Below are 27,488 nucleotides of genomic sequence, written 5' to 3'. Positions count from 1 at the left end.
TTATATGATTAGTTGGCATATAGGCTAAAGCTCCCGCTTGCCTCCTGCAACCTTTCCATGCAACCTTTCAGACAATAGGGGAAATGTAAACACAGATATCCAACAAGGACATCAGGAATGTCACTCGCTCTGAACAAAAGATCAGGAAACAAACAAAGGTTTGCACACATACCTTATCTCACCGGTCAAACAGTGGATTTATTGCTGCTGCGTGGCTGCTATGTCGAGTATGGCTCCGTGGGTGATCCCAAATACACCATAGGATATTTCTACCGTTGTCTTTTATGACTTCTATCTGAAATTTAGTTGGAAAACTACTGTTTTCTGCATCTTGTTAATATATAAGTACAGAAGTCAGTACAGTCTAAAGAAAGACAAGGCCTTGTTGATGGGTAAAGTGAGTATATGTTTTCAGAAATCAAGGCAGATGCTAAAGATGACTTGTAAAAGACATCAAAAAAAAAAGGGGGAAAACAGGAAGAAGCTTTGAAGCATTGCCGAGAGAGAATGACAGCCCCGGGCAGATTGCAAAGCATTTTATGAATGAGAGAAGTTAGTCAGCGCTCATTTTCTCCCCACTGGCCAGAGGTCAAACTGAGGCCAAGTGATGATTTGTGGCCATGGCTTCACCACCTCTCTCCCGGTGAGGGGACTGAAGGAAAAGGTAAATAAACAAATTAATGAATGAACCCCCCCCCCAATGCTCAAAAGTTAAGCACTTACAGAATGTGAACCCAGAAATTCTTTCTTCAGCACTTCAGTCCTATCAGGGAGCCCAGGGGCTGCATAAACAACAAGTCCTCAGCCAATGAACACGCAAATGCTCAGACCCACCCCTCTCATGTTTGCTCTCATCTCTCACTTTCACTCACTTTCACCCACACATCCCTGTGTGGTATACTTGGCTCTTCCTACATGCATTTTTAACTCTAAATCACAACAGGTCCGTTGTTTACTGAGGAATGCCTTGGTTCACGTTTGCAAGTTCATTAATCACTCGTGTCAAATGGGAATCGCTCACAGCTTCTGTTCGACTGATTGTGAATGACAAGCAGAACACGAAGTAGAAAGTATGTCAATATTACAGGATTATCAAATCCAGGATCTTTGAGAATGAAAATGTTTAACTTCAGTGTTTTCGATTATTTGGATATTTTGGACACGAACAGAATGTGTATCAACTATCAATAGGGAGTGCTTTTCCCTAGCATACCATTAAGCATTCTGTCAGTGCATGATTTGAATGAGACGCCGCAAATTGGCTCGCTCCTCGGTGGCAGATTTTCTATATTTAGTGTTGCACACAAACTTGAGGAAACATGCTTTTGGTTTCATTTCAGCATCAAATCCTCTTGTGGCGATATCACCTTAATAATCTTTGTGTAATGTTCCCCAGTGAATCACGGTGCTTCGCAGCTTTCCCCTTTGACTTGAAAGCATTCCTCAGGTCAGGGCTGCAGAGCATCTTGCTCCTGCAGAGCTCGGCCCGGTGAAGTCAGCCATTCCTCACAGCCTGTTTGTGAGGGCTGGAAACCTAGTTCACCTTGTTACAGTGCCAACCACTGCTGCTCCCTCCAACACTCACCCTCTCCCTCCCTCTCCCTCCCTCTCCCTCCCCCCCTCTGTCTCCTTTCTCCTCCTCTTTCCATCTCCCAACGCGTACACATGCTCCCTGCTCTTACGCATATTCTGAATGGTTTAGTCACTGCTAGCCCCCCAGGGGAAAAACAAGCGGAGGGGATTGTGGTTGTGATGACAAGCTTGCCAGTTAGAAGAATAGGCCTATGGGGACATAAGTGTGGCTCTGCGAGGGGCAGTCCAACCCTCTCTGCTGTAACAGGAGCAAGCCTCACTGCCACTGTTTTCTTTTAGCCATATGCTCTCTGTGACACTGTTTGGGCAACACAGACAACTCCTTTTCCACCCCCGCAGGTGAGTCTTTTGTTTTCTGTTCACCTGTGAATCTGACTGGCATGTGCTTATGATGGAGAAACAAATTAAAACTCTCAATTCCTCTCTTTGCTAATCCTCCTTTGCTGAGTTGAGAACGTTCTGCTATAGATTGTTTCTGCGTGAGAGGACTTGTTCGGGACGTTTCTGTTGAAAAATATCCTAGATGATTTTTTTTTTTTCACTCTTCTAACTAAGTTGTGGTTTTGGCTTGCAAGTCAACACTCCCAGTTCATTTTCAGTCTGTGACTTCTTCCCTCCATTTCAATCTGCTCTGCATTCATTTGAGAATAATGAGACCCTCTTTGCATAGTGTTTTTTAAAAGAGGGGTTTCTTGGAAGGAACCCTAATCTCTTGTACGCTCTCGTTCACACTCACCATGAAGGCACAGGTTTTACAGGAGGCACTATACACCATTTCATTTACTTATTATTTATACTGTATTCATACTGTATTTCTTTCATCCAGTCAGATTTCTAAAACATATCTTCAGAGTCAGATTTTGTCCGTGGTTGTTTTATCTGCTTGTGTCCTAAAAGCAAAAGAGTGTCTTTGCATATATGCGTGTGTGGGTGTTTGTGTGTGTCTGTGCGTGTGTGTGTTTGTGCGTGTGTGCGTTTGTGTGTGTGCGCGTGTGTGTGTGTGTGTGTGTGCGTGTGCGTGCGTGTTTGGGTGTGTTTCAAGTGTCTCAAGGCCATGGTAAAGGCGCTGCCAACTGCAGCTTTCTCACAGTAACAGCAGAGACATGTGTGTAAATTAATGTAAATTAATTAACTCTATGTAGCTGTGTGGAGCATTTCAAGAAAACTCACTGAAATAGCTGATTGTTTTCTGGGCTTACATTTATTCGATCAACTGTTTGCTGTTAAAACATGAGGGGAAAAAAATATTGGACTCAGCAGGTCTTGTGCAGGTTGTTTATTTTCAAAGTGTATTGGTTCAGTTGCACTGTTATCCTGACTAAAAATGCCCTCTGAGGAAAGATTTTTGGGTTGAACAAGATGATAATCATCTGTAGCGGCATAATATTGCAATTGTTTGCTTTTCCGTGTGCCCTTTGGATTTTCTCAAACCTGTCAAAGGTGTGTTTTAACAAAGGGCTTAATGAAGGGATGAGTGGGATGTTAACCATAGTCGACTGGGGACATCTTCTGCCCTGATGAATGGTGTAGCTCATAGTAAATCACCGACTGGGGAAGAGCAGTCGGATTCCTCTGTGCAGTGATGTCACCACGATCGTGTGTGAAACAGATCCAGACTTGAACAGCCCAGCCTGAGCCAGATGTTGAATTTCACAGCACACTTCTCACTGGATAGTCAGAGCTGTTCAGGGCTGGATGTAGAAGCTTTACATAAAACTCTGGTCGTATAGCGAGACTTCGACAATTACAGGACACAGAGACATCTAAGACGTATGTATAGTCCATCGTGTTGTTCCTGTGTTGTCTTTGGAATTAATCTTCATCTCACTCGCTTGTCAGATGTGTTACATGCCATTCACGTATTTTCTTTTCTGTTTATTTCAGGTCATCTGCTGCGTGGTTTGACTGAGCACCTTGGATAAAAATGGCCATCCGATACATCAAGCACAAGTACCTGTGGATTTATGTTTTGAATTATGAAAAACTGTAGAAAAAAACAGTAATGGAGATTCCACCTGTGGTGAATTTGGAGGACCATCAGTCTTGGACAGGTTCAGGATTACAGAACATTGCCTTCTCAACACAGGAGTTGACCTCAGAAAGCTCTGCTCTGTCGGCTAACGGCTCAGCCCACCACAGAGGGGATGATTGTCTCCCTGAAGCCCAAAGCTCGCTGTTGGAGTCGGATGAAGACATACACAGGCTAAAGAAGAGTTATATTTGTGTCAGTTATAACAACATTGAATCTGATGAAGCTGTGTGCTTACAGGAGTCTGAACAGTCAGTCCTTCTCAGTGAAGCACCCTTGGACCCTGGTCCAGTGGCCTCCGCCCAGCTTCATGAAGCAGGCATTGTGTCCACATTACCTTGGACAAATGGCAACTGCTGTTCGCTTCCTGTTCCGGTTGCAGAAGACCAGGTGGTTCAGAATCATGCTGGTCAGACAATAGATTTGAACTCTGAATGTGTAAAAACACACTTCAAGAGGTTAGAGACAATCTCAAATGGCCATGTCTTTATGCCTCAAGGGGACCCGTGTCCCATCCTCAATCTTGACTCCACTCCTACCCTCACTGTCCCTGCAACTGTTCCTTATCCTGGCCTGAGAGTCCTGGATCTCCCACGCATTGTGAAGCACAAACCGAGCTCCATCACTTTCTCACACTACTCCTGTCCCTCGGGAGCTGACGGCCATGCTTTTGTCAATGAGAGTTCCGACGATGGAGAGTCATCACTGGAGGAGGAGGATGATGATCACAATGATGGTGATGGTGATGATGGGGACGACGATGGTGTGTTCTCAGAGTTGCCTCAGAGTAGAGAGTATGCTGTCAATCGCAGACAGAGGGGCACAGGCAAAGACAAACAGAAGAGGAGAGGAGCTGTGAGCGCCCGAGCAGAAATCAACCACACGGCCAGAAACTGTGGTTATGAAGCAGAGCGGGAGACCAGCAGTAAGGAGGTATGCTGCTAATCATTTAAAAGCATCCACTAGGAACCCTTTACAAATATGCACGTACAATGTCCAAAAGCCACATTTAGTTTAGATTTGCACACGTGAAATACCTCAAAACCATGGAAAATGTCCGAAAACCCTGCGTGCATAATTGCGAATTTATCTCTGCTTAATATACAAGTTGTGTTTCACGTGTAATAAATCCACATGAGCTATTAAAGGGAAAATAAATAAAACATTTTAGATAGTAAAATAAAATAGAGGCACAAGTAATACAGTTCTAATGCAGGTACTGCATTATGAATCAGTCAAAGGCACCTAAAACTCTATGTATAGAAATCTAGAAAACCTTGTTTCTAAAAGAAAATAGACTTATTGTGGCATTATTCAGCTTCATTTGGTCCGTTCAAATTGAGTAACATCATTACTCTGTGAGATAATGCATAGTTGGTATCCTGAAAGTGTGTAGGAGTACACTGACTTCACATTTGTAGCGGTGAAAGGCAGATCCAGAAGGAATGCAAACGGCCTCTGCTTTCTCTCCACTCCCTCAGCAGGCAGCGGTGTTTTGACAGATCCCATTGCAGGCCGTATGAGCACTGAACATCCATTACTGAACGGCTCTCTTAATCTTCAACAAAAGGCACATTTCAGTCTCTTTTTCACACAGCCTCTTGCCTGACCTTGGTTGTAACCATCCTCTAAAGTCTAAACCCTCATCCCTGATTTTTGTTGCCTTTGAAAGCCTCATGTGAACATTCATAAATGTGTTCAAATCCGTTACAACTGGTGGGAACATATCCAATAACACATAACTGTCATCCTTTTCTAAACAGTCTGCAGATAATAGTGTACATGTAAACAGGGCGTAGTAAACGGCTGGTGGAGATTAGCTTCTCTGTCTGTTGGTGTGGTAAGATGTTGAGGTAATGCCAGCTTTGTGTGCCGAATGACACCCTGCTCTGAATGAGCTGTTTTGGAGATAAGTTGAGGAATGCAGGGAATCCAGGGAGCCTGTTGTCAATAATATCAAAGGACTGCAGGTCAATGCTTCTCATGTCATCCCACCACAAGCTCTGTTATCATAATGGTGGACTGCGATGTGGGCATCGCTATAGGAAAGTCTGGAAACAGGCTGGAAAGAAAAAATTTGTGAAAACAAGCTATTTTTCTCAACAACATATATCACTTTATATACACACACAGACACACAGACACACACACACACACACACACACACACACACACACACACACACACACACACACACACTAGATATCAGATAGCTTATCCAACCACAGAACCACAAAAATTAGGCCAATCATTTTATGAAAGACCTTAAAGGAACAGTGTGTAGCATTTAGGTGGATCTGTTGGCAGAAATGGAATTTAATATTGCAATAAATATAATCACTTTGAAATAAGAATCTTGTTTTTGTTACCATAGAATAAGTCGTTCATGTCTGCATTCAAAGCTGGTCCCCTTCAGAGAGCAGAGTGAACTGAAATAGCCATGATGTTAATTAAGTCATTTTTCTTAAAAAAGATGACGCTTAGAAAGAAAAAGACACTAAATACGAGCAAAGTACTAATATTCATCGTGAATGGGAGTCTCATTTGCATAAAAATAGCACTTGAACTGCATCCTTCTTACAACCCCACACTGTAAAACTTTATAAAAAAGACAAAATGATGACAGCAATTAAGACCAATATTCATAATTCATGCATGCATAAGTTTGAATCAAAAACACATTATCTGAATGCAGAATGCCACAACAATTATTGAACTAAATGTTTTAGTTTTGTAATTTAATCTGTGTTTAAATTGTGTGAAACCGTTGAAGTGGGGTAAATGCACATAGATGCAGTGGTTGAAATCGACCATATGAGGGCACTGTATGCATAGCGTTTTCACTGTGTGTCGTCTCACGACTCCCCCCTGCTTGCATCACTTAGCTCAACTTTGACTAAATGCCCCTAGAAATACACTTTTCTTCACCTATCCTTCCCGCTCCACAGACCCGGTTGTGGCTGTGTTCAGTTGGTGTTTTGCATCGGAGGATATTAAGACTGTAATTTATTCCTCCGAGTAGCCAGGTAGCCAATGCCCTTTCGCATGACCGCCTGCTACATTTGGATACCTCCATGGTGATCACTGGCACTCTCTGTGGGTGGCGCAGACTAGGCACCGAGCCCAGAGCTCACACACTTAACTCCTCATTTCCATGTCAAAGCCGCTGTGTTGGGGTTCACAATGTGGCCAATTTGCGCTGATAAAGTTATAGTGGGCTCACATTTTGTTGTCCCCAGAAGATAACATTAATGCATTTATCTAAAGGATTGACTCATACCAGCTCAGTTGCCATGGTGTGAAGACTTCACACAATTGCCGGGGCCGGATCGAGGGGAAAGGCACCAAGAGATGAATCAAGGGTAGTGTCTCACTTGAGCGTCAAGCCCTCTCTGGAATTTGTCTCATTCGAAGGAGAAGTGCCGACATTCCTAACCAGCACCTTGTGGGGATGTCACTGAAAAGAGACAGTGTGAATGTGTTCCAGATTTGTCTTGAGCATGTGCCAGAATGGGGCATCTGTTTCTTGCATTTCTGTTTGTCTGACTCCGGGGGTTAATTAGGAGTCCAGCGCCCAAGATCTGCTGCTTCTTTCATTTTCTTTTCTCATACAAAATACATTTTCAGTCTTTTAACTTAGAATATCAAGCGTTTTTCAAACGTATGTCTTGAAAGATTACTGAGGTGCAGCTTTCTGCTCTTGATCTGAAGAGTTACAATCATCTTTTCTCACACAAACATACACCCAAGCTAGAGGCTAATTTCTTCTTCATGGGCATTTCAGCAGGATTGGTGCCCTGCCATCATTACAGCTTAATTCCAGATTAACTCAAGTCTATACATAATATCCATAGACTCACAGTCGAATCAGTCTCTGTCTTGTGTTTAGTTGGAGGAATGTGCACCCACTGAGGTGCAGACATCAGGATTTGTTCAGAACTCACACGTGATAAAATTTTATACGCATATGCTTTTCGTTCCTTTTGATTTGGTGCTTAAAGGGTAAACTTCAGTATTTTTCAACCTGGACCTTATTTTCCCATGTTTTTATGTCTAAGTGACTAATGGGGACAACAATTCTTAAAATTGGTTCAGTATTGAGCAAGAATGCTGCAGACTCTAAACCGGCTGCAATGTAAGCACTCGGGGCAACTCCTCACCGTCATTGTTGGTCCACTAAAAAACCTTGTTTCTGCCACTGACAGGTTCAGATTATTAAAAGTGTCTGACAACATCATGAAAAGGACCATACAGAGAAATAAAACATTTTTTCTTTACCTTTTCGCTTGATCCAGCCTGTTGTTTATTGCGTGTCTCGCTCGAAGAAGTCTTGTTCTGAAATCTTGAGTCGCATCCACATTGTCAAAATCATCTAAATAGTCAACCATGACATTTAAGATCTTTTAGACAAATCTAAGCCACACTTTCTTTACTTCAACACAACAAACTCTGACAACACTGGCATTCCTTTCACCAACTCTCACTCACCGTTGCCTTCCAGCAACACGTCAAATGACAGAATAACAAACAGGCCGGATCAAGTGAAAGGTAAAGGAAAAGGTTTTATTTCTCTGTAGGGTTCTTTCCACTTAGAACAACAAACTTCGACACAAAAACACGGGAAAATAGGGTCCAGGTTAAAAAATCACCCTCCAACTAATTTTACAAAAACGTCTTGGCTTCATTGATTTCAGAATGATGATAAACAGGAACTAGAGCCATGTTTGTGTTCCTGCTCACAGGACCATATAACCAACCATATCACCGTTATTTTGTCAAATACAAAAAATGTTCATCAAACGGCATCATTCTTTGTATTTTTGTGATTCAGAGGTATGTATCAAATTACAATATAGAAAGAAGTATTCATGTCTCTTATTTCGACAATTGAAACAAGAGTCTTGTCCTTTATCTGCGATGACACTTTGATGCTCCCTGGAAAATATCTAAAATATAAACAGAAACTTAAAGTGTGTTGGAGGACTTTCTGGAAAACAGTGCGCATATCTTTGAACTAGAATCCTATTATAAGGCTTACACGGAGAGGAACGTGTGAGCAAAGGTTCATCTACAGTGTTCTTGTCTTATTACAGGGGTAGCGGTAGAGTGAGAATGGAGTGGATTTGTTATTGATCAGTCTTCTATAAAAAGTATGTGAAGGCCTTATATTTGTTGAGCAGACACAGAGGATTGAGCTGTTTAAACATACTGATCCCATGTCAAACCTGTTATATTCCCTGGTCAGCTTGGAAGGCAGACATGGCAGAGAAGCGTAGCATTTTGTTTTCCTCTCAGTGACCCCAGGTGACCCCTCAGGCCTCAGGGGTCAGCAGGGGATTGGCCAGATTTAGGTCATTCCTGAGAGATTGAGTGGTAAAAGGCATTCTCTCCCGCTGCGGAGTCAGTCAGCTGACACCGGGTGGTCAGCGGAGTAAATGGACCGTCTGGTGTCTGGTCACTTAATTCCTCCCAATTTAGGGAGAATACAACATAATATAAGTCTGTCAGTGCGTTTGTAATATGATATAGAGGTGTTGCTTCACGAAGAATGATTTTCGTGTTCACAACTGTAGAAAGGCATAATACTGATATATGCCAAATAAAGACATATTTACAGAGATGTATGTCACCAAACATTTTTTTGAACTGAATGATATTTACAGTTATGGGAAGTCAACGGTCTACGGATTGCAAACACTCTCAAAATAGATCACATGGTTGGCCTGTCCTCATTTGGACTCCAGCTCTTTTCTACAGTGAATCAAGGAAAATACGAAAACAAGTGTCATACTTGTTTAAGACAGTTTATCCAACTGCAAGATGTTCTGGGGATTTCCCATGAGAATATTTATTGACGAGTCCCTTCAATGAAATGATTGTGCATTGAAAGGCTTGATGTTAAAAATGGAATAATGACTTGATTTAGAAGTGGCTGGCGGTAATCAGGGCTAAATTAGTTTTAATTACAGAAATGGAGTTTTTATTTATTTATTGAGGTGGAGGGAATTAACCATTAAAGAACCATTGACTGTAGAAACGCATAGATGTGGCTATCTGTTATGTCATCCATATTTATCCATATTTAGATCATTTACTTTTTCATTCTCATCTGACCCTCAATCCTACTTCCTGATGCAACCATATTCTAGGACGGGCATCATAGGAAATATTGTCACTACTGTGTCAAAAACTTTGGAAGAGAAGAAAATACACTCCTCAATAGTTCTGGGATTTCACTCTGGGATTCTTGAAAATGTTCCACAGCGATGCTGTAGAAGAGTATGCATCATGCAGCAGCTTGTGACCCTCATCCAGGATTAACAATGTTAATTTATGCTTTGGTGACTGAGGAGCATCTTACTGATTTACGAGGCTGGACCTCCAGCTCCTCAGACACAGCTCCTGTCTGTGTGAGGACGCTCTATTTATATACACGGTGTGTCTGGGGAGTAGTGAAAGCCAGTGCAGGGAATTCCATCATGCTCTGTAGGGCACACATGTCTGGAGCCCTCCTCCTTTGCTCTTTCACCCTGAGACACAGCAGAGGAGATCACATTTCCATGTGCGAAAGCAGTGAAGTCCACTGATGTAGCATCTGCAATTTACAAGATACTTTTTTGGAGTTTGCCTGTAAGTCTTTTTGAGTTCGGGGCAGTGTGGTAAATCGACAGAGCTCTCACCTCACCGAAAGCTCTCATGTGTTAAATAAGTCTGGCAAGGATGACAGGCAATCACTGGACTAACTAATGAACCTGATTTTACCCCTGATTTCAATTACTGTTACTGCGGGTTTGAAAGTCAGATAAAGAAATTAGTTTCTGATTTTGATTGGTTTATCTGAAGCGTATAATTAAGATACTAATCGATTTTGATGATGTGTGTCAGCAGCTCTACTTGACATTAACCTCAAATGACTGAAAACTCACATGTGTAGCGTTGTGTGTATGTCTAGCTTACGTAGAAACGTGTGTGTGCATAATGTAGTTTATGTGATTAAATAAGGGAGTATCTTTTCCTTTGATTACTGCTGTGAATTGAACTTTACATTATGCAGATATGCTGCCATTTTGGGCAGAAATCTGAAAAGACAGATAAAATGAGATACAACATAAAAAATGGATTGATATTAAAACACAAAAGTTGTTTTTAATTCTTCACTTCATGATAACAAATTAAATTAAATCATTAAAATTCAACAAGACCACGTAATTATGCTTAAATACACAAATTCTGCAAACAAAACCTTGTGAATTGTATCAACCTGCTGCTATTGGCTCAATCTTTAGTAGCTTGTCTTTGCTTAAATCAGTGCTTCTCTGATTACCAGCAGGTCAAGTCTCCCTGGTCCAAGTCAATGAGCCAGCTGATGAGGAAACTGGACCAGCTTAATCTAGACATAGAGGAGGCGCTGAGTGCAAACTCCTCCCCCTCCAACACACCCTGCACCACCCGCAAGAAACAGGTGAGAGTGTGTTCACGCAGTCCTGCAGCATGACTGCTGTCACTCAAGTTAACACCATTCCTCCTAAGGGGTTTGACAAGAGCTTTGTACCTTATACTTTGATATAAACGCAGAAATGAACTGCGTTATAAAGCAGCATGCGGTGCCTAATGGTATGCGTGACGGTTGGTACTGTACACATTCCTGTGAATCGTACGCTGCATACTTGGTCATGCTTGTAAACTCCGCCGAATCAATTTACTTTGCTCTGTGGGGAGAAAATCCTGATGGATTATTTGGACCTGTGAGAAACAGGTGTTCATCGTAACTTTATGTCCTGCTGAGTTTTAAAAGTGTTCTACATTAGGTTTGGATTCAAACATGCTCTCTCAAATCCATAAACCCAGTATGTGAGAGAGGAGACCCAGTATGCTGATCTCTTGTGAGTCGTAACTGTGTCTGGGACTTGTGACATATGGGGATGTAGTCTGTCTGCAACACTACGCGCTTTGTCAGGCCATCTTATGGTGTCCTTCTGACTTGAGTCTGTTTTATGATGTAGGTCTGCCGCTCTTAGATGTGGTACTGGAGTGTACAGGGCTTTAGCCGGGTCACAATGGTGCGGCTGGAACAGACAGCCATTGTGCTTTTGAGGTTTGCGACTGGGACCAAGCAGCTCTGTCCCGAAAAAAAGGGCTCTTCTCATGGTGGCATGTTTCATGAAATATCCCACCAGAGTTAGCATTCGGGAACAAAAGTGCTCTTTCGGCGTCCATATGTATGTACCGCACAGAAGAGCTATTGTACTGAAGGGAGTTTGTATGATTTGGTCCATTAGGAATGGTTGAGAGAGGCTCACATGCCTCCCAGCCATCTGCATAACCATCCCAGGCATTCACTGTTACTTGCTTTAAGTAATGACAGGCGACTGGGCAGGACAAGACATCTTTACTGGGATATTTGACGAGGTCATAATCTCTGTCCTCTCAAAAGAAGATCCGCACATACAGGCTCTTTTGTGTGCCTCTGTCGAGCTGAATCGAGAGTGGAGATTTCACTTCCCCAGCAGTTGACCTCAGCCTCTTGTTTTCTTTTCCGCTGGCCACCGTTGAGACCATCCTGTCCCAGCCCGCTCGGCCGGACAGAGACGGACCCGATCTTTGATTGTTGTTGTGATGTTGTTGCAGAGTGGTGCTGTTTCAAAGTCCACGTTGAACCAAGCCCTGAACCACCAAGTTCTCCAACGACCAGACAGAGGGGAATGTCCGAGCCAGGACAGGTCCTCCGCTCCTCGCAGCGCCTCAATGGGAACAAGAGCAACAACCAAGAAGACGGTAAGTTTCTCTGAGTGTAACAGCTTCCTGCAGGGGGTCCCACGGTTTCTGTGAGTCAAAGAGGAATCATACAGTACAGGCAGTGTGTGTACCTGCAAACTTGCTATACACAGTTCTGTTTTTAACATCTCATCTTTAAGGCTGTGAGCTGCTGAATTCCTTTGAGTCTAACTCCACAACTGGTTGCACATGTTTTATTTTTTTAGCTCAAATATGGCTTTAGCATTTTTGGGGGACTGCAATGACCTGTTTACTTCCTGGACTGCGCCAAGTATTGAAATTCCGTTGAAGCTTTTGTCTTTGGTTGCTGAACAGTTTGTATTTAGACATTATGATTTATGTTTTACTGAGGGGTAAAAAAACGAAATGACTGTATCACTGAGAGAAGGATTTCAACTTTTACAACATATTTCATAAGCTTTCTTATTAGTTTCCTTCATGAAAAGAATCCCACTCTGTGAAACCTACATTTCACAATTACAAATTTGACCACTATGTCATGATCACTGTGTCGACAGAAGAAGAAGAAAAATCACAGATTTCTTAAGATAAATCCAACTTCACTCTGCTGAAATTCCGACATTCACATCTGTTAAGCTGCTCTTCCCTCTACATCAGTAAATATTTGAGGTTTTCGTCGAGAATAATGTCAGCTTAGGCATTCTTAAACAAGCAGGACTCACTTCGGCTGGACAAAGTATATAATTGTCACCATTCAGCGGCCCTAAAAGAAACAGACAACTGAGAGATTTGCAGAATGCAGGGCGGGTTTAAATCCAAAGCCTTTCAGCTTGTGCTTTGTGCTGTCTCGATGGCTCTGCTGCGATGGGATGGCAAACAACCTGCTTATGAGAGAAAACTCCAGACTCTCTTCACTTTACAATTTCATTTCACCATGTTACCATGTGATACTTTTGATAGTCCATTTTGTAGACTGCAGAAGGATGGAATCACACTGAAGTTCCTTGGGGTGAGACAGAGTTGAGCTTTACGGAGATTATTTTGTCTGTGAGCACTGGGTACTTGAAATGAAATGATGCTTTCTTCTCAGATGTGTTGCCATCTGTCTTTTTTTTTATGGAACCCATAAGGGAAAATGATAGCAGCATGGGTTAAAATGTGGCCTGAGGACAGCTGGGAATGTACACATATGTTAGAGACAAGAGTATTTTGACTGCAGTGTAACCTTGAGTATAATGAGATCACATGTTATTCAGCGGGCGAGATGTTTTAGGGTGTTTGATGATTATACGTGATACAGTTTCATCATAAATTATGAAATAATGAATTTCACAAATACTGCACTCAAATGTTCATATTCTTGTAGGTGTTGAATTAAAATGTGGATTTGTACAACTCTAGGTTCGTAGGTCAAAGTGATGTCTGAGGCTGACCATTTGCTGCATGGGAAAGTTTAAAGGTTTGGCGTTTTGGGAAATATGCTTATTCGCTTTCTGGCAAAGGTTATGTTACTTAGCTGAGAATAAAGACTGGAAACAGGGGGAAACAGCAAGCTTGGCTCTGTCCACGGGTAACCAGATCCCCATACCAGCAACTCTACTCTGGAAAAGTCTCATTTACAGCTGAATAAATATATTTTTATTAGGCATATTCCTCTAAATTACATTCTAACGCTAAACAGAAGTGTAGAAGCTAGTGATGAAAGCAGACAAGATCACACATCGGTCCCCTATCAGGTATTTTCTTTCATTGATTCATTCAAGACCAAATGAACGTATTCCCCAAAATGCCAAACTATTCCTTTAGCTTTGTGCACTGGTTTCAGCGTGACCCTGTAAAGTTTCCAAAAACAGATGAGACGAAATGTCAGCAGCTTTGCACATGCAGAGAGTTCCTCCTCTGAGTCTTACATAAGAGCTCTGGAAGACCGTATGAAACTTCTGACAGCAGGGAGCGAGAATGCGATACAGATTAAATCTCAGTCTTGGAGTCTAAGAATAAACAGGCCCAATGTGTGAGCCAGTACACCCTGCCTGAACAGCAGGTATGGATTTACTGAGCGATGCTTTATGGATGTATCTGGTAAAGGTTGTTGGCACCTGCACGATAACCTTTGACCCCCCCCCGCCTCTGGATGATCTCTAAAAACTGGAATGCACTTCATATCTCCCTAAATCTGCTGCACATCATGCAGGCAGAGCTAATCTTCGCTGGAATGTGTTGGATGTTGACAAAGATTTTGTCTTATGCAGGGAGATATGAATATTTATATATGTTTGTTTATTCTTCATATCATTACACAATACTTTATTACACAATGTCTATAAAGTGATGGTATGCTCTCTCTCTCTCTCTCTCTCTCTCTCTCTCTCTCTCTCATATATATATATATATATATTCATAATTGAAGAGCTGCAACTTACTATAACTTGCAGTTTTTTTGCCTAAAAGTCTACTGACTGAACATATTAGCGGGATTATCATTTATAGTAGTTGCTCCAAAAATGCAATTTAGTCTGTTTTACCAAGTGTGTTTTCTATTCTCAAAACCAGTCTTCTGTGACTTATTTAAAAGCTCTTTTTATACACTGTATTTAAAGCGGAAAAGATTTGTTGATTAATTGACGTGTCAACTCATACAATATTTTCATTTGTCAAGATAAAGTGCCCAAACAATCCCGACTTACAGCTTCTCAAATGAGAGGATTTGCTGTTTTTCTTGTGTTGATTTTGGCAGTCCCTGTGGACAAAATCGTCCCAGAATCCCTTTAGAAAACCTCTCATTTTACTGCAGCAGGGTCTGACCGGCGGAGCTGCACAGCGAAGCTCTGCTCCTGGCTGCAGGAGGAGCCGCTTCAGCAAAGCCAAAACTAGGTCTGTTTATCATTTTGTTTGATTTTGACCAGCATTACCAATAACCACATAGAAGTAGACTATATTCTCGCTGATGGTCTCATTTGCTTTGGTCATATAAAGGCATCAGTTGTTACTTTTTGTAACTTTAAATATCTTTGTTGTTTGTTAGACAAGACAAAGCAATGTGAAAACATAATCTTGGCCTCTGTAGAAACATAATTGTCATTCTTCTGTGTTTTCGAACATGTTATGGGCTAAACAAGTAACTGGTAAAATAATCAAGACATTTATTGAAAATGAAAACAGTTTAGCTCTTATTGTATAAACCTTGTTAGTATTTATCTTGACCCTGCTGCTCAGCACAATGTTGAGGCCAGCTCTTTAAAGTGTTCTAGTGTTGGTGGTTAGAGATGTATTTGGGTGGAGGATTCTTACTTTAATTGGTGTTGACAGAGATGGGCAGAACAGGGGACACGCTGCGCTGTCATTCGGACCGACCGGTCCTGTAACTGCCCTGTTGACTCTCAGTCAAGGTGTCATTTGTGCTGGGACAGCAGCGATCATTCACACACGCAGACCTGTCACTCCATGTAAACATAGTTGTTGGTGAAAGCAAAGACAACAGCTCTCCTGCGTAGAGGATGTCACTTTTCCTGACCTGCAGCCTTTGACATGTGTCCACCATCTGACTGCCACTGGACTGAACTACGCCGATGTGTTTTAAAGTGGGTCAGCGCTCTATATATGCCAGGATGAAATACTTTCTCTTTGCTGTTGAAAAAGAGAGAGTTAAGTCTTTGAAGCCTTGTCAAATCGGCACATCTCCACTGGGGCCCGGCATCCGGTTTTTGGAGTGCTAATTTTTGCAAGTTTATTTCTGAAACTGGGTCTAAAGCTGGTCCGTGGAGATTAACTTATCAAGTCCGTTGCATTTCCCTCCCTTCAAAGACATGTGTAGGTTTCGAATGCACAGAGATGATGGCCGTTCACGTTTCTGTACATTAAACCCTGCCATTGAGCTCTGTTACAGAAGTGTTTATATATGTGATGAAATTCTGCCAGACTGTGCCAAATCTCACAGTCAATAAAGAGGGTTACATCAGTGGCTTTTCAGAGACCCCGCTCACCTCTTCCATATTTAAACAGAGGTAAACATACATCTTTTAGGGTCTGAGTCATACATTTATGACTTGTTTTTCTTGTTTCTCTGTTAAGTAAGAGTCAGAGACACATACTGGAGTGGTTGAGCATGCTAACCCTGGAACCACATGGACACCCTTGGTGGTTTAATATAACCTGCCAGAAATCTGTTGGCTGGGACTCTCTATGCTTTAAATCTTCCTCTCCATCTGAATAAATCAAAACTGGACTTCCAGGTGCCCGCAGTCCTCCGACCTCATGCCGTGTGGCCTAAAAGTGTCAAAGACCGTATAACAAAGACAGATAGTGCACAAACAAATCCACCTGTCCTGTTTAATCCAGCCAATCGGGTCTTTTTTTTTGTTTGTTGTCACAGCAAAGTGGCAGCCATATAGGTCGCTCGTCCAGCCAAGTGCTTCTTTACACTGCGAGCGTTTCTGCTGCCATGACAACAGTGGGGGGCCGTGGCCCTCATGAAACATGCAGTACACGACGAACTTATTATGTTGAGTCCAACTGACCAATCAAACTTTTGCACATATTGAATCAGCACCACGTGGGCTGATTGCCAAGTGACCGTCCTGACGGAGAGTCAACCGTATTGCAAACCTGCAGGCTGGGAGTTTTTGCAGCGTTTTATCTCTGCCAGGGTAGAAATGTGGAAACAGTGAAAGCAAACAAGAGCGTAAATCAGAGCAGTGGGGCACTGGAGGGGAAATGGAGGAGAGACTTTGGCAAGGGAGGGGAAGCAATCCTGACTGGTCCTGATTAGGGAGACACTTTCAGTGCTCTGGCCTCTGGCGGTCATTTCATCACCTGCAAAATGAACCATTCAAATCAAGGACCTCTATCACCCAGTGTTTTAAGCATAGATTGCATACAAGAAGTGGACGTAGTCACCAGGACGTCACCCATTGGTTTGTGGACTGTGGTTTTTAAGACCTTAAGTTTTGCGTTTTGGCCATCGCCAACTTGGATTTTTGCCATCGCCATCTTGGATTTTTGCAACCAGTGAAAGGAAGTGCGGAAGAGTGACACCGTGTATGTATATAGTGACACTGTATAGAGCTCTGGTAGCGACCAATCAGAAGGTAGCCACACCTTAAAACGTACCCTGCTTTATGGTCTACTTTACTCTAAATGGGACCATAATTTACTAAATGAACATTATGCCAAGACTTGAAACTAGCAATTGAGACAATACATTCATATTTACAATGTTTACTGAGGTGATTATCCAAGGGAGAATCTTCTTTTTGCAACCAGAGGAGTCGCCCCTGATGGCCAGTACAGAGAATGTAAGTTTAAGGCACTTCTGCATTGGCTTCACCTTTCAGAATCAGAGGTCGACGCCTGGTTTTAAGTGAGAATCCTGTTTTGTTTTCTTTCATTTTGCAGGAATAGGTTGTATGTATCATCCATTTCCTTTCCCAAACACAAACAATGCAACAATGTGTCTCAATAAAATGTCCTGTAATCTTCTGCTAAAAGTTTGAATCTCATGGTGTTTCCTGTCTTTTTTTCCATTTCCTGACTTAACAACAGATTATTTGGAGTTAACAAGTGCTAAATCATGCCACCATCCCTGCTGGGGATTCTCTTTATTGACTTAGTCATTACGAGAGTGATTACACTTTAAAAGAATGCAGGGTGACATCCTCTATTCCTGAATTCAGGGACCTGGGTGTGTGCCTCTAATGGTTTTCACAGCCAAATAATGTGACAGGCTTTTTGAGCTGCATTCAAATAGCCAAAGCCAAAATCTCAGTTTTATTGTCGTTGCTCTAATCCCTCTTCCGTGGTTTCAGCTATCCACCTCCTTGTGATGAGTAGCCTCCGCTCAAAATGATCTTTCCTGTGTTACTAATAGCTTGTTATCTATTTTGTCTTGTAGATGTTCAATAAGATGACCAACGCAGCAGGGGCAGGTAAGACTTTATTCATATTTCTGATGCAATGTGCTTACATTGCTCCCTCAGAAGTCAACACTATCACTACACATAAGAACGAGTCAGTTTAGATCTCTGGGTCTTAAATATGTTGTCCCTCTGTCCGTCATGAGCCTGAGATGCACTGACAACCTTGTCCAGGTCTGTTTCTCTTCCTCTGTGCTCTGTGCATGCTGGGATGGCACCCAGTGACCCATGTTTAGCAGGTAGAAACAACAGATCAGTAAATGTGATAACAGTAGTGACCAAATGGATATTAGAAAGCTTAATAAATATTTATCTGTATGGCAGAGACTACCTTTATAACTCTGCACACTTTGCCTGCATGTTTATACTGTATTACCTTTAATCTAATGGTAAAGACATTTACATTCACTGGAACTGAAAAGGAATATCCGGGTATATTTCTGTTCCCATTCCAGCAAGAAAAGGTGCTGAAATGTAGAATTTAGACACTGTTGCCTTGTGAAATTTCCTGAGTAAAAGAATTATTTGTGTTCTTGACTGAACTTCATGCTTAAATCCGTTTCTGAAGCTTGATCTTTTATGGGATCTGTTCAGTGTCGGTCTGCAGTCAGCACTGTACTGCGATTGAAACGCTGCTGCGCTGCTGTCGGGCACATCATGAAAAATCTCCCTGCAAGTTGATCCTGCACTGTGTCTTGGCTTGAATGGTAGCACTGCTCAGGCCTCAGACAATGTTAATAAGACTGACAGCCACAGGTGTCAGCTCCCTCCCTCCCAGTCGGCGTCTCAAGAATGTCTCTTATTTTAAAGGCCTTCTATGTATTGGTCACTTGGCGGGATGCAGTTAAAATTAGGCAGCGTGCCAGATCATTGTTTTATGTTTTGCTGAGGGGAAATATTTGGCCTGTGTGATGTGGCCCTTGGGGGGCAGCTGCGGGATTTGGATAGATGCCATTTTGGGCTCAGGTTGCACTCTCACATGACCTCTGTTGTGCATGATCGTAACGCACAAGTGGACATTATGGTCTGGAAATATTCCATGTCACTTTTATGCTGCAGTTAACTAATGTGTGGTCTGCTGGTGTGTATGAGATATGCGCTGTGACCGATCTCTGGTCGTTCCTGACTGTAATTCTTGGAAACCATTGTGAGACCACCGTGAATAACATCAACAAGTTTGTCAACACGGCGATGAGATTCTCCTCAAACGCATTCATCATTCTATTTTCCCAACCTATGATTTTTATAGCAAGCTGCGTATTAAGCCACATGCTTTCTCTTTTAGCCGGCTGTCTCGGCCGAAATAAACCAGACTAGAGACGGTGTCGCCGTCAACTTTCTATTCAATCATGAAGTTAATGAAATCAACATACGGTGTCAACTGGACTCTAATAATAATATAACTGAATGAGAGTGATGAATGTTGTAAAAAAGGACAAAGCTGGCAGAGAGTCAGACACATTAGGTGTGATATTCCCTGTTTGTATTTTACAGCTGGGCTAAGGAGACCTCTTTTATGACACGGATACGGGGTGGCCAGATGGTTCTCAGTATCGTCCATAACAATGCCGTCCACCTCATTAAAATGACATTGTCCAGGAGAGGAAAGCACATTCTCTGGGTCCAGATCCAAAATAGCAAAGCAGCAGTGAGAAAACCCGTTGGTATTCTGAGCTTTGAATGTGCAGCGTCTTTTTATTGCTCTCATATGCACAGGGTCTGCACATTCAGTGTCTTTGCAAGCACACACATTTCCTTCGACAGCTGTCCATAAATAAAGCAATCTGGTAAACAATAGCAAGCTATTAAAGAGCAACATGTGAAATGAGTATCCATTTAAAACCTTGAATATAAAAAAAAACATGAATCTTACAGGCTCCCAATTGATCCTTCGTTTAGTCCCGCCTTTGAACGCAGTCTGGCCAATTACAGCGCAGCATCGGCAAAACGTTACATTTTTACCGAAAAACATCCTTCAAATTCCTATTGAAGACTGTTCCTTCTGCTTCTCTCTGGGGTCACTTTTTCCTTTTTTCCCAAACATTTGACGCAAGACGTACAGTTAGTGACAGTGTGGGCTCCATGGTAGCTCTACAAGTGATCTTTTTAGCATCTTAAAACATGTTTTGCAGTGTGATTTCAGTGCCATCATCTGCAAACATATACATTTTGCATACATATACAAAGTTATGTAACATTAATGCATACAAGGAACCTGCAGGAGCCATTAGTGAGTTTTATTTTGTATTAACTTTGCAGTTCACTCAGCTCTGCAGCGGTTACAACAGCCTTGAATTCTGCTACACAATGGCCAGTTTGTCTCATAGTCAACACTGATAGTAAGCACTGCAGCATTTAGGATTGAGAAAGTGAAGAGAGTTTTCAAAACTAGTTTGGGGGATTTCAAAGCTCTTCCTCTTGTTTTTATTTATTTAAGACTATGTAAGGAATTTATGGAAAAAAAACACTAGACCTTTTAGCCCACTTGACTTGTTGTTTTGTTTTTCCTAAGGCAAAAAAAGCAAAACCCAGAGCTCCATCCTAAAACCGCATATGGATCTGCTCAGAGAAGATTTGGTCTATGGAGGGAGGAAAAAGAGCTTAATCCTCCTTCTCAAATGTTTATTTTCTGAAGGCATTACTCAACGTGTATAGAGCATTTTTCAAGTCTTGAGTAGATGATGGGCCAAAAGTGCCTCATTCCCTCTCACACAGCGTAATTTGTACAGAAATCTATTCCCTCCAGTATCTTTAATTGCAGTGTGGAAATGAATGGCTTCCTCTGGTGTGAGAGGAGGGAGCTACGGTCATCCTGCTGCCTTGACTGACATTAATCAAAGAATTAATGAACCCGCAGTGACATTGCAACGCTGAGAGCTCCACATTCTGTCAGAGTTACAGTACATATAAGAACGATGTTGCTGCATTCATCCGTCTGGCCTAAGACACGTTTTTAGTTGACAGACATAATATTTTGTAATAGATACGGTTGTGATTTCATGTATATTTGGTAAATGTATTTGTGTTTAACAGTCAAATAAAGAGTGCAGCGGGGAGGTTAGACAAACGGAAAGATTGACAGGGTCCAAGGAGAAGCAGTTACGCAGAACTCTGTGACTTTTAACTTGCATAAATAAATGGTCATGTGCTTTGTTATGATAAACATCACCTTCCCAAACACCAGTCTGAGGGAAAGTGAGGCTTAAACAGCGCTCTCTGGCCCAGAACTGTCAGGACGAAGTTTCCCACTCTGCGCTTTCAAACAGACAGACTGTGCGCGTTTACACAGATCCTCTCTCTGAATAAATATGCTAATCTACTTTCAATGTGGAAATCTCCTGCTACTGATTATAAGAAAAGCAAAGAGGAACCTCTGCGAATCCCTTGGAGACTTCTTTCTATTTGTAAGGAAAGTAACGCTAAGCCCTGTCTCCCTCACACATTGGTGTGAATGATTCCCAGTGAAAAGCTGTAGAACAGAGGGAAAAGGGATGTGTTCAGTGTTTTAATCTAGCCATGTTTCCTTCAGTGGCTGTGTCAAATGATGGATTCCCAAATGCAGCCTAGCTGCTTTTATTGATTGTCTAATCAAGCTGCAAACGGTTTTCCCACTGAGAGAAGTGTCTTTGGCAAGTGCTCCAGGCTGTGAAAAGGGGGGGGGGGATGAAATAAACATTGAATATGTGGGATGTAAAACCAGAGAAATGTGTAAATGTAGTACCCCCTTGGCAGCAAATGTTTCTAATGAAATGAAAATGTTATAGGTGAGATTTATATATCTTTTTTATTGTTGCTTTGTTTTGGCAGCATTTCTGTTGATGAGCAGTATTGTGCGTGGAAGAGGTCAATTGAATTGTGAGATGTACTTTTCCTTGAATCGTCTGTCAAAATGTCAAAGTCAGTGCGTCTGTAGTTGCTCTAGTTCTTTATAGTGTATGTTTATCCATAGTGGGTTTCCCTGTTCAGTTTTGCTGCTTCCAGCAACTCAAAACATGTCAAATCGTATTCTGGAAATTAGATGATTTGATGAGAATGTGAACATTTTAATTATTTATGTGAAACATTTCTTCATTTTCCAGCGTTGTAGTTGTGAAATGAATCACCAGTCCAGCCATAGATGAAACACCAGTGTGTATTATATAATGTTTATAGCTACTAATGCATTACAGCAGGGTTGTCAGCTGTTCCCAGAGCCCTTCAGTCTCACCCCGGGTCACTGCCTGCTGGTGGAGGCTGACAGTGACCTCAGGCAGCTGCAGTGTCTCTCTTTCTCTATCTCTGGAGGCCTGTTACAGACCATAATATGCACATCACAAAACAAAACAAAAACATGTTAGACTTTGGATGTTGTGAGCTGTAACAAGATTATAAACTCTGTTGGTATTCACTGGTCTCTATTGGATTCTGACCTCAGTACTGTATTTATTATGATTTTTTTTTTTGTTGAGACAGAAAATGTTCACACTTAGCTCATGTTTTTTAAAGGAATAGATCATTGTAGAAGAATTGTGCGATACCATTCATCTGAACCCATGATCAAAGATGTTGGATGGGGCTGAGGTCAGGTTCTGTGCAGTCCATGTTCTTTCTCACCAAACTTGGAAAAACTTTTCTTTTGATTTGTTGACGCGGAGGTGGAAAACACACTATTGTCTAAAATGTCCTTCGCTGCTATCACATTCACATTTCTCTTAATTTGAAGTTGTGTCCACATACTTATAGCCTTATACAGCATTGTAATCATCATTTGGATTGACTGTTTCTGTGTCCGTGAGCACATGTAAATCTGTGCATCAACTATTCAACATGATATATGAGTGAAAAGTGAAATTAGTGACAGAACAACTGTTCTTCTCTGGAAGTTTTAAGTTATATTCCCATACTTTTGAGCGGCGCTGTTATAAACATCCAGCAATCAGACTGCATGCAAAGACATAAATAAGACGTTCTGGGTTAACAGGGAAAAATTACAAATTTGACAAGAACCAATGTATTCCTTGAAGGCCTAGAAGACAACATGGATTAGTTTGAGAGTACTAAGGGGAAGAGAGACCCTTCTTCTTCTCTGTCTTCTTAGTTAAGGGTATACGACAAGAGCCATGATGTAAGAGTCATCGAAACAAAGGAGTTTTTAAACTTGGTTGAAAAGGAGACGTGTCAATGAATCTGTCTCACCTCTTTGTCACCCCTAAGAATATGTGTGGCGCATTAGAAGTGGCTTCAGCATTGAGAAGAAAAGGCAACGTAGCATTTATTTTTTCCACCCCGATGTTTGAAAATCATTTTCATCTGCTCTTTGACTATTTAAAGAAAGCCCTGGACGCTGTGAAACGCCTTGATTTAAAGCCTACACATAGCTGCACGAAAATCAATTTTCACGAGATCGTACCGTTAGTTGTCTGTCCGTTCGGCTAACAGGTGCCAGATCAGTGACATCATGCGCTAAATTTATAAGCAAGTCGTCATTTGTAGATCCAGCTCAGACTATAAAGGGTGCTGCTGGCATGACGAGTGCATGAAAAATTCCACACATGGAGAGATGGAAAATGACTTGTGGTTTCCTGAGAGCAGAGGCCAACTCGGCTGTTTGACAGGGAGAGAGTGGGGGGAGCGGGTGGTAGTATTTCTAGACTTTTCTTTGTATATACAGTAATTTGTCAAGGTTGTGAAAACATTAGAGAAACTATTTGGTTAACGTACGCTGAAATCTTTTAACGTTTTTATTGCAATTTCAACATTTTCATTGCAATTATTGTAGCTATCGCACATAAAATAGCCCATGATATAGTTTAATAATGCCTTCAAGGCCCTTTTACTGAATGAGATCATCGTGTTCAACTATTACCATCATGTTCGGTCCTAATGTATTGCTAAGTATTAATCATCTGGTTTGATCGTGTCGTTGTGTTCGTAGAGCTATTTGAACAGAAACTGTATTATCCGACAGTTTTATTGTTCTTTGGTGAAAGGAAACAGATTTATTGTTCTGATTATTACCACACTGCCAATTAGAAAAGAAGCAATAAATCCTTTTGGGGAACAACTTCCTCAAAACGACCAAGGTGAGAGTGTTTTCTGTGTCTTTTGTGGTGTGTGTGTGTGTGTGTGTGTGTGTGTGTGTGTGTGTGTGTGTGTGTGTGTGTGTGTGTGTCTTGAGGAATTTAGGCCTGGGTTTTGTAAACTAAGTGGAAAGAGACGTGGGCAGCCGTGTCAGGATGCAGGCCAGTCACAGGAGGACAGGCACTGTGTGTGTGTGTGTGTGTGTGTGTGTGTGTGTGTGTGTGTGTGTGTGTGTGTGTGTGTGTGTGTGTGTGTGTGTGTGTGTGTGTGTGTGTGTGTGTGTGTGTCTGTGTATAAGGCAACACAAAAGCTAGCAGGTTGGTCCAGCACTGAGCTGCCAACTGAGAAGAATGGCAGAAACCAGATTTAGGAAGTAATGAGGCAGGACGGTCCACACTACCTCAAGAGCATGCACCAGGACTTAGTGACTAAACAGTCAACAGGCTGGAGTCCTGATATCTCCTTTTCTGTGTATTTGTGTGCGTGCACCTTTGCTATGAATGCTCACTACTGTGCGGTAAACAAATCCAAACAATAACTCCTTTCTCATCCAAAGCCTTATCGAGTCTGCTGCTCCACTTTGTAGTTCCTCAGTGCTCCTGCATGCACGCACCCACACTCACACACACACACACACACACACACACACACACAGTATCCAAGCCAAGAACATTTCCGTAGGGTCGGTTTAGATGCAGCAACCACATTGGCCTCCCAAATTTCCCACATATACCACAGAGATTCCAGATGTTGCAGGGAGGCAAAACGTCTGCTCCTCCGATGGGCCTGCAGCACCTCGCTTCCCCATGCTCGGGTTGGCCGAGCGCGTGGCACGGCTCACACCAAACACTGTGTCCTTCAGCAGTGAAGCAAGGCCGGGAGTAACCACGCTACCGGAGATTTACATAGCTGTGCACTTCCACCTGCTCCGAGATAACAAAAAAAGGCAGCGCGCCGTTAAAAGAGGCTCTGTCCCGGGGCAGTGTAGCACTTCAGCTTTCTTGTGGTTTCAGACCTGATTAAACAATTTGGCTCAGTAATCAAAGAGCAATAGCAGGCAGAGACAGAGCAGACTTCCTGTATCCTCTCTGCTCGGCGGCATTAAAGGTTAAGGGCCCAGCAGGACCTGTTTGTATCTCAGTTTGAAAACAATACCTGCACTGTACTTCCAGCTTATCATGGCTGATGAGTTGAGCAGAATTGTTGGACAGAGAAACCAAACACGCATCATTATTAGAACTTATCATTCATTTGCTGATGTTTCAGAGAGAGATGATGAAAGCACAAACACATTATTTTTTATCAGTAGAGTATAGACTGTTTATAAGAAGTGGACATAATCACTTTGACGTCGCCATGTAGACTGCGATTTTGAATCCTTGAGTTTGTTTTTTGGCCATCGCCATCTTTGTTTTCTCAATCTTGTTATTTTGCAACCACGTGACACGAGGGGGTGGAGCTATGTACACTCGAAAGCTGAAGAAGACATTCATGAACTGAAAACACACTGTGAAAGGGTTAAAGTTGTAAAGCGAAAACATAGACAACTTACAGACCGGACCATAATTTACTAAATGAACATCATGTTGTATCGAAGAAGACTTCAAACTACCGATTGAGACCATAAACTCATGTTTACTATGTTTACTGAGGAAATAAATGAAGTGTGAAGTAGGGTCATTTTCTCATAGACTTCTATACAATCTGACTTCTTTTTGCAACCAGAGGAGTCGCTGCTGTCATTAGAAATAATGCAAATTTAAAGCACTTTCGCATTGTCTTCACTTTTCTGAATTGGAGGCTGCCACCCGGAGACTTTATTTAACACTTTATTTCTTTTTTTAATTGTTTTCTTCTGTGCTGCTAACAAAAATGAATTTTGTAAACCTGTGGTCTGAGAACACTTTGTGTGTTCACACAGATGTTGACAACAGTTTTGTTTCTATTAGATGGAAATGTTCTATTTGGTTACTATTTTGAGAATCATGTGTTTGAGACCTTTGGGCTAAAACTGTCATTTCATAAGGATTTTATATATCAGACATTTGTCATAGGAGGGGAAACTTTAATTTTAAACAGCTGTCATTTCCTCCTTTGGTCTTTGTCAGACTCTTAACTCCAGTTTCTCTCTTGAGACGACGGTCATCTTGAAATATAAACATCGACTTCCTGTTTGAAAGGCCAATGTCATGCTACAGTAAGCTGTAATTTATGAAGAGTTATCCTGTCAGCTGTATTTATCAGTGATTGCTGTGAAGATGCCTTGGAGCAAAATTCCCCAAGTGTGCATTTCACATCATCAGAAAGGTGATGGAAATTAGTCCCTGGTGAAAAAAGAGACTTAAAACCAGCTTTAAAACGGCTTAAAATCAATAAAACATGAGCTTGTTTTCCGTCTGCCACCTCTGTGAGAAAAAGAGTGAAATGGAGGCAGTGAGAGTGATTGAGAGAGAAATGTACCTCTGTGATTAGATCCTCATTGCTCTAATAGAAACCAGGTGCTGGACAGTGGTGTAAATGTTTTCCCATGCATTTTTGTGGGCAACACAGCCTTAACAGATTCAGACCTGACAGCATTACATGCTATGTCATTCAATGAAACAATAGCCACGAACGCTTGTCATGCCAGTTTTACATTCCTCGTGCCTCTTTATACAAAAAACGTTGACCCCTGCGAGCTCTTCTGTAACAAACTGCTGATGTGGGAAGATTGTGATACACATTATGGGTGAGTCATGTGAAAATTTGCCATTTTTTTAATGTTTCATCTCTATTTTGAAAACAGGTTTCATGTAGTTGATCATCCGTTTGGGAATTAATGATTCCGTCAAGAACAACCTCCACTGAGGGAAGAAAGGTTCCAACACGCGGCCCTGTAAGAAAACAGAATTAGTGGCCACTTTAATGGATTGGGACCAAAGTCAGCCCCTCCTTCCCCAACCCCATAATCTAAACCCAGATATACACCACATGTGTGGCTCCTCTGGAAAAATGAACTGGACTTGGGAATATATTGTCAGGAAATTTATAGCACATGCCTGGGACGAGCCCTCGGGGGCCGGGGTGGAGATGGAGGGGAGATCTCCCCACTCCTCGCTCCCCGAGCCTTGTTTCCATTAGGCTGGGAAGAGCAATCTCCCAGACTATTTGGGGGGGGG

At 42.0% G+C, this 27,488-nt stretch overlaps 1 protein-coding gene across 2 annotated transcripts in view; it reads left to right on the top strand.

Moving 5' to 3' along the window:
* Positions 1 to 3,595: 3,595 nt before the first annotated feature.
* stard13b (StAR related lipid transfer domain containing 13b) overlaps positions 3,596 to 27,488 on the top strand; it is a gene marked incomplete at its 5' end in the record, with an annotated part of 60,402 nt that continues 36,509 nt past the window's right edge. Inside the window, 4 exons of one of the 2 annotated variants that reach the window (XM_079166729.1) lie at positions 3,596 to 4,555; positions 10,959 to 11,084; positions 12,251 to 12,397; positions 18,249 to 18,282. In XM_079166729.1, the coding sequence (XP_079022855.1) occupies positions 3,596 to 4,555; positions 10,959 to 11,084; positions 12,251 to 12,397; positions 18,249 to 18,282 (1,267 nt within the window). Of the gene's footprint in view, positions 4,556 to 10,952; positions 11,085 to 12,250; positions 12,398 to 18,248; positions 18,283 to 27,488 lie in introns of both variants that reach the window. The other variant, XM_079166728.1, reaches the window with a different exon arrangement.

This window comes from Pholis gunnellus (assembly GCF_910591455.1).
Source record: "Pholis gunnellus genome assembly, chromosome: 9".
Lineage (NCBI taxonomy): Eukaryota > Metazoa > Chordata > Actinopteri > Perciformes > Pholidae > Pholis > Pholis gunnellus.
Note: the sequence above shows the minus strand (reverse complement) of the source record. Positions and strands in the feature narration are given on the sequence as shown.